Source organism: Peromyscus leucopus, chromosome 5, assembly GCF_004664715.2.
Source record: "Peromyscus leucopus breed LL Stock chromosome 5, UCI_PerLeu_2.1, whole genome shotgun sequence".
In the NCBI taxonomy this organism is placed as follows: Eukaryota; Metazoa; Chordata; class Mammalia; order Rodentia; family Cricetidae; genus Peromyscus; species Peromyscus leucopus.
In genome coordinates, this window is record NC_051067.1 from 1,598,855 (window position 1) to 1,606,965 (window position 8,111).

At 46.6% G+C, this 8,111-nt stretch overlaps 1 protein-coding gene across 6 annotated transcripts in view; it reads left to right on the plus strand.

The window, feature by feature from the left end:
• The window catches only part of Ptch1 (patched 1), a 63,787-nt gene extending 57,017 nt beyond the window's left edge, over window positions 1-6,770 (plus strand). For all 6 annotated transcript variants that reach the window (XM_028891695.2, XM_028891693.2, XM_028891694.2 and 3 more), the window contains 4 exons: window positions 838-937; window positions 1,440-1,694; window positions 3,102-3,645; window positions 4,026-6,770. In XM_028891695.2, the coding sequence (XP_028747528.1) occupies window positions 838-937; window positions 1,440-1,694; window positions 3,102-3,644 (898 nt within the window). In that variant the 3' untranslated portion in view covers window position 3,645; window positions 4,026-6,770. The remainder of the gene's footprint in view (window positions 1-837; window positions 938-1,439; window positions 1,695-3,101; window positions 3,646-4,025) is intronic.
• Window positions 6,771-8,111: the final 1,341 nt, after the last annotated feature.

Here is an 8,111-nt window from a genome sequence, read left to right on the forward strand (position 1 = left end):
ACTCTCCCTCTTCTGCCATGGTGCTTCAGCCTTTATGTTTGAATTGGCTGACGCAAAACAAGAGTATTCAAAGATGCTAAATTGTTCAACAAAAGATTGGCCTGCAGAGCAGCCTGCCATTGTGGAGCGCCCTCGCCCCGCACAATGCCCCCCGCTCCCACAGAATGGGCAGCGTTTTCTTTGCAGAGCTGGTTCCTGTGTTCTAAAAAGGTTGCAATTGGAGCTATTTGGTAAAACTGGAACCCAGAGAATTCTAGGCAGAAAGTTGTGATTAATGAAAGCCCAGGGAATGCCTTACCTGATGGGCTGGAGACTTAATTAGAGATTCTGCCGTAAGAGGCAGGGGCATTTCACAGTGGATTAGCTGCCTGCAGAAGCAGGCTGCTTTTCCTCCTGGGCCAAATTGTTTAAATTCTACACCCTTCACTTCATTTGTTTGCTTCTGCCGGGTTTTCGTGAGCAGGGGCCCCTCGGCATTGTGTCTGCTTCCAGGTTGTTCAGTCACTCATTTCACATTCCCTATTCCTGTATTGGTGTAACACGTTCATAAATAACATTACAGGCACGAGATCTCAGCAAATTAACAAACTTTTTTTTTTTTCCTTTAATGAACTAACACTCTAGTGTGTGGAATGTAGTCCTCAGAGTCATAAGGTTAAAAAAGAACAAAGCTCCATACTAATCTTGTGTTAAAGTTTGAACTACAGTTTTGTGGCTGACTTTTCAGAGGACTGGGATTGTTGAGCTGAGCTCTTGGTGCAAAGTAACATTTTCGTGCGTGGAGGTGGAATGCTTTCTTTCCACACTGACAAGTCTCATGTCCCTTTTGTCTTCCAGATACTTCTTTGCTGTCCTGGCGATCCTCACTGTCTTGGGGGTTCTCAACGGGCTGGTTTTGCTGCCCGTACTCTTGTCCTTCTTTGGACCGTGTCCTGAGGTCAGTGATTACCAGGGTGGGACCTTCACCCCACAGGCCGCCTGCTTTCCCCAGGCCTGCTCCGGATCTAGATATTTAGGTGCTGCTGTGTTTGCTGATGGTGTGACCGCTTTAGTAAACACCCAGCAATAATCACCGTTTTACTTTTCCATTTGGTAGTTGAGGCTGGGGGCTGTCGAGCAAACTGTTTTAGATCAGCTGATGGTCAAATTCAGTCTTGGGGATATGTAAAGGAAGATTTTCTACTTCAGATAAGTGTCTGGGCTTAACAGGTGTAAAAGACACCTATCCTGCCTTTCTGGTGTTGGAAGACATGGGCAGTGTTTCTGTGCCAGTGTCTTGAGGGTCTGCCGGACAGCAGGGAGAGGGGAGGAGATGCAGTATGATGTGTGGGGTTCTTTTGTCAGGTGATGGAGGCTGATGAATAGCATTGGGCTTTGAACTTTAAGATGGGCAACAGATAAATGAATGTAACACTTTAACTGGGACTCTCCTTAAATAGGTGTCTCCAGCCAGTGGCCTGAACCGGTTGCCCACTCCTTCGCCTGAGCCGCCCCCAAGCGTCGTCCGGTTTGCAGTGCCTCCCGGACACACGAACAATGGGTCTGATTCCTCTGACTCAGAGTACAGCTCTCAGACCACAGTGTCTGGCATCAGTGAGGAACTCAGGCACTATGAGGCACAGCAGGGTTCCGGAGGTCCTGCCCACCAAGTGATTGTGGAAGCCACAGAAAACCCCGTCTTTGCCCGGTCCACTGTGAGTCACCTGAGGGATTGGGAAAGATTCATCTCTCCTCTGGCAGTGGGCCAGGAGGTCCAGGGGAGGTCCAGGGAGATCTGAGCAGCAGATCTCACAGACAGATAGGTGCAAGAAAAAAGTGTATACACCAGGTCAAATCACAGGAACTGCCAGCACACCATTCTTTGTAAACTATGACATGCATCCTTTTAATCTTGTGGATTGAAGCGGCATTGCCAACATTGTTACGCGCGGCAAAGCTTGCCTAGAATACTCAACGCCCTGGGGCTCAACCCCAGTTCTACCCTTATTCAGAGTAGACTCAGCTGCAGGCCTTGACCCCCTTTCCCGTTCTGTCTGAGTGTTAGGTGAGGAAATGTCACAAATAGCGTATTGTACTGCCGTGAGAAGCAATTCTTCCTTCTCATCTCTATTCCCTTTAATTGGCCTTGGTACAAGAATTATTTTAATTATTATCTAAGACTTTCCCATACCTTTGTGGCTTCAAGCTCTTACTGTTGTAGATGGCTGGAGATCTAATGAAGTGCAGGAGCATCCTGAGTTCTTTCCTTAATTCCAGAAGACAATGAGGAAGCGACAGACTGCTTCCTTACCCGCACTAGCCCCCAGTCAAGATGCTCAGCCTTAAAGAGCCAAGGAAGGCTCCAGAGTTCCCATTGCTCGCCTGAGGCCCCCACCATCCTTACAGGAAATGTGTATTTGAGTCCCAGGCTAGAGCAGCCTTCCATGAAGGAGAGAGTGGCTGGCCAGTGAATTGTGCGGTTGTGTGCCCGCCACCCCCCATGACGATGCCCTGCTGAGCTGCAGTGTGAATCTGGTTTTGTTCAGCAGGAGCCTAAAAATAGGTACAAGCTCAATGACTTTGAAGTTGGTCACGGTCCTTTTGATTGATGTGGCCACTGTGTTGCTTAGCTTTGCACAGAGACCCAGAAACCAGATTCCTAATGGTCAGACTGAGACGAGTGCGTGTGACAGAACTGTCCGTGACAGCAGAGGGTTTTGCTCTGCTCTTTAGTACATTAGCTACTCAGCCACACCTGGCTTGGGGTTGGGGGCAGGTGAAAGAAGACCCAGAAACTGGTATCTTACATCTCTAAAAGCTACTGTGTGTGAGTGCATGTGTATCAATACACCCCACCTCTTGGCCAGCCAGGGCCAGACACTTAGCAGTTTGAGGAAAAGAACCTAGGATCTGGATAGACTGATCAGGGTGGGGGTGGCTGGTTTGTAGAAGTAAAGCCCTTGGGATGTTCTTGCAGCTGTGAGCGGCAGCTATATGCCTCCAGCCAGCTTAGGATCTGGAGCATGCAGGATGCACACTCTGAAGGCTACTAAAGGAGTGGGTTTTCTTCTGTGGGTGGAAGGACACCACTCTACCCCGTGTTAACTGTGTCACCTCTGCAGGTGGTCCATCCTGAATTGAGACGGCACCCTCCCTTGAACTCTCGGCAGCAGCCCCACTCGGACTCTGGCTCCTTGTCCCCTGGACGGCAAGGCCAGCAGCCTCGAAGGGATCCTCCCAGAGAAGGCTTGCGGCCACCCCCATACAGACCGCGCAGAGACGCTTTTGAAATTTCTACTGAAGGGCATTCTGGCCCTAGCAATAGGGACCGCTCAGGCCCCCGCGGGGCCCGTTCTCACAACCCTCGGAACCCAGCGTCCACTGCCATGGGCAGCTCTGTGCCCAGCTACGGCCAGCCCATCACCACTGTGACGGCTTCCGCTTCTGTGACTGTCGCTGTGCATCCCCCACCTGGGCCTGGGCGTAACCCCCGAGGGGGTCCCTGTCCAGGCTATGAGAGCTACCCTGAGACTGACCATGGGGTGTTTGAGGATCCCCATGTGCCTTTTCATGTCAGGTGCGAGAGGAGGGACTCGAAGGTGGAGGTCATAGAACTACAGGACGTGGAGTGTGAGGAGAGGCCGTGGGGGAGCAGCTCCGACTGAGGTGCGTGCCCCAGGGTGCTTTCCAGGGTTAACTGAGCACTGGCACATCCCAAACTGGACCCTGTGGGACCTTGTCTCCCCAAGGCAAGGCTGATAATGGCCAAACTAATACAGTTCCAAACTAGATTTCTTTTCTTTTAACTCGTAATCTCTTGAATGCAGTTTAACAACTTTGCCTGTTTGCCATGCTTGCAGCAGAGTTCTAACCAGCATGCAGATGGCCTTGCAAGGTGAAAATACATGAAATGAATTTAGCACAACAGTCAGCCCGTTGTAGAGTTGCTTTGTTCTGACCTGGAGTTAAGGGGTGTATTGTGTGAGAGGCACACAGCTCTGTGGTCATGACCATGATGTGACTTCCTTTTTTGTTTTCTTTTAAAGGGTAATTAAAATCTGAAGCAAAGAGGCCAAAGATTGGAAAAACCCCACCCCCACCTCTTTCCAGAACTGACTGCTTGAAGAGAACTGCTTGGAATTATGGGAAAGCAGTTCATTGTTACTGTAATTGATTGTATTATTTTGTGAAATATTTCTATAAATATTTAAGAGGTGTACACATGTAATATACATGGAAATGCTGTAAAGTCTATGGCCTGGGGCCTCTCCACTCCTGCCCCAGAGTGGGGAGACCACAGGGCTCCTCCCCTGTGTACATTGGTCTCTGTGCCACAACCAAGCTTAACTTAGTTTTTAAAATCTCCCAGCATATGTCGCTGCTGCTTAAATATTGTATAATTTACTTGTATAATTCTATGCAAATATTGCTTATGTAATAGGATTATTTGTAAAGGTTTCTGTTTAAAATATTTTAAATTTGCATATCACAACCCTGTGGTAGGATGAAATGTTACTGTTAACTTTTGAACACGCTATGCGTGATAATTGTTTAACGAGCAGACATGAAGAAAACAGGTTAATCCCAGTGGCTTCTCTAGGGGTAGTTTTGTGCAGTTTTTATGGGTGTGTGTGTGTGAGTGTGTGATTTCCCAGTGTACTGTACTGTGATTTTTTGTTTTGTTCTTTTTTTTTTGTTTCTCTTTGCTTCGGGTGACCTTAGCTATGGCCTAAAGTCCAGGTCTCTTTCTGTCTTGGTGCTGGTGGAAGGGTGGACCCGTCATCTGCCTTATTCTCTGGAAATATTCCAGAGAAGGAAACTTGGCTTCATGCCTGCAGCAGCTCCTGAGGTCATGAGTAGCCCTCCAGGGACTGCCCCTTGTGCTTCAAAGAGAATACATTCTCATCAGTCATAATGTCAGGTGTCAGGGCCTCTGTATGTGGAGCCAGCAGTCTTCATTGGTGGTGAATCTCAGCCGGGTTGTGAGATTACACTCAAAGGAAGTGTGGTATTGTACCTTTCTGATGAGCAACACCTGGCACACAGCCTCCCATCCCCATAACCCAGATACAGGCAGAAAAATCTGTTTCATTCAAGATCTATATTCAAACCTTTACAAATCCGAATTCCTCTCGCTACATTGACTGCCTGGTTGGGGTGTACTGATGGTGCAGTCAGCTGTGTGGGATGTGAGCTGCTGAAGACTCTTCATGTGTTCTTGTCCTGTGCACACTCCATTCCCTTCTCCACTGTTAGAATTCATCCAGTATAATGTCCATGGAAGAGCAGGAAGGTGCCATCCCAAAGAAGTATATAGAGGAAGCTCTTCGAACCAGGTGTTAGATTTGAAAGTTTGATCCTGTTCTCTTTCCCTGGCCAGAGACTAGTGGCGGGGAAGCAATATCCTCCCTTGTGAGTGAACACTGAGGACTTGTCTCAGAGGAAGGGAGCTAGTGCACGTGGGAGCTTCTGTGAGGAGTACATTCTGCAAGCAACTTCCTTCAGTCCCTCCTGTCCTGTGTGGAAATCTGTAACAGCAATGGGCCCCTGGTAGTACCAGCAGTCTAGTGACCTCAGTCCGTAAAACTCATCCCCAAACTGTAAGGTACTAATTGGAAGCCACCTGTGGCTGCCGTGCGTACGTGCGCGCGCGCGCGCGCGCGTGTGTGTGTGTGTGTGTGTGTGTGTGTGTGTGCGTGTGCGCGTGCGCGTGCGCATGTGCGTGTGCGTGTGTGAATATGCAGAGGCCCTGGACACCCACTGCTACTGTCTTAATGCCTGTCAGGCTACTGTCTGCCTACCCAAAACCAGCTCTGCTCAGATAGCTGGTGCCTGAGTTGAGAAGGGAGATAGGAAACTGAAGCCGCCTCCCTGCAATTCCTAGTTGTGTCTGTCACTCCTGAGCCTCGCTCGCTCGCGGCCTAGGGAATTTGTACAGCCCTTTGGTTTCTGTACATTGTGAAATGCATCAGCCAAGGCAGGAAGAACACAGAGCTGACAGGAGACTGCAGTCTTGGAGTGTGAGTGTTGTCTGTCTGTCTGTCTCATCATAGTTTTATTTTGTCTGTATTGTTTGTTTATTTGGATGTTTTAATTTTTAAAAGAAAAGATCTTTGCTGATATTTATAATTTTGTATCATAAGAATGTCCTCCAGAATTTGTCATGCCAGTTTATAACAACAAAAAAAAATGCAGGGATTTTATTTCTATTGGAAACACTATTGCAGTTATGTTTTACTTTTGAACAGAAGTTTTATTTGTATAGAGTGCTTACTAATGTTAAATAGTTCAGAGTATATAACATTTACATTAAGGACTCATGGTAGGTTTTAGTGTACGGAGTTTAAAGGAAATAAATATTCAAACTGGGTCTCGTCTGCCAAATTGGGTGGAAATGAGTTTGTGTCATTTCAATTACAGAGATGAAAGTATGCCATATAATTTATTTATATGAAAATTTATTTTTGTAGTGTACATAGTAGTCATCAAGTCTTTGGACAGAAGTATATTTTTAAAGAATTTATATGTGATGAAATCCGTAATGTCTGGAACTTTGCTGAGACATGAGTATGAGGACACTTTTCATTGTAAATGACAGCAGGAAGAGGAAACTTTTAACAGTGTTAAGAGAGTTCAAGTGAGCAGCTATCCATGTGATTGGGAAGTGTTGACGTGAGCATTGTGACCTGGTATGGTTCTCAGATGAAAATGTACAAAACTCTCTAAATATTAATGTTCAAACACTGATAGAAATTCTAACATGAATAAAGATAATATAACTTGTTGGTTTATGTGCTTGTTTCTAGACTGTTCCTTAAAGTCCTCTTGCTAGCCTTGTAGAAGCTGTTTTATGTTTATTTTATGGACACAGAGAAATTACTTAATGACCCTTTTAAGTGAGTGTTCCCTTTTATTTATCTTTCCATACACTCACTCAGGAATTACATAAGGCCAAATTCAGTCTAAACAAAATTGGCAAAGGGGTAGATCAGTGGTTAGGAGTGCCTACTGTTCTTGCAGAGGGTCACTCAGAACTGTAACTCCAGCTCCAAGGGATCTGATGCCTTCTTCTGGCCTCTGCTGGTGCCTGTACACACTTACACATGCGACACACAGACACACAGAGACATGATTTTAAAAACTGAAGTATTTTAAACACAAGACACGAATATTAACACTGTAGCTGATAATGTAGTACTAACTGACCTAGTACTGGGTGATTTTTTTAATTTTTTTGAGTGATCACTTACTTGATTTCATCATTGTCATCATGCATGAGGAAAACATGACTTAAAACATCACCTCTATTTGGATGTTTTAGTTTTGTTTTTGTTTTCCAAGACAGGTTCTCACTATGTAGCTCTGACTATTCTGGAGCTCACTCCGTAGACCAGGCTGGCCTCAAACTCAGGTCCACTTGCCTCTGCCTCCCAATGCTGGGATTAAAGGCAGTTTAATACCCCTGTTTTTAATCATGTGTTGTTTTTGCAACTGTAAATAAGCGGTCAGGAAGGCTCAAACCATCCTCTAAGCATGTGGGAAGTCCTAGAGAGAGCAATCAGCCAGCTGCAGCCAAGACTGCCTCCTGGTTTTGTATGGATTTGTTAGGAGAGAGCCATATCTGTGTCTATACACACTGTTCATGCCTGCTTTCACGCTATAATGGCAGAATTGTGTAGTTTGCAATGGTGATTGACTAGCCTGCAGACCCTGAGATATTTACTCTCTGGCCTTTAGGAAGAAGCCTGCCAGTCCCTCTTAAGACAAGGAAGTGTTTGGCCAGTGCTACTCAAGTGTGGTCCATGAATCAGCATGCCTTGGAAGCTTGCTGGAAAAGCCAGAATCCAATGCTGCTCCAGACCCACTAAATCAGTCTGTGGGAGGGAAGCCCAGGAGTCTGCTCTGAGCAGCTCCAGTGGTTCTGAAGCACCAGCAGAAACAATCTCTAAATTCCTTCCAGGCGGATGTGGCCTTGGTTCCCTAATGCAACTCAGGCTGAGAGGCCAGCACAGGCCGGATTCTGGAAACAACAGGGAGATCCTGACTCTTCTGTGTGGTCTTTCCACAAAAACACATGTTCCTCTGTGGGAAAGAGTCAAGACCTGTGAACTTTGCATTTATGTCTGGGAGTC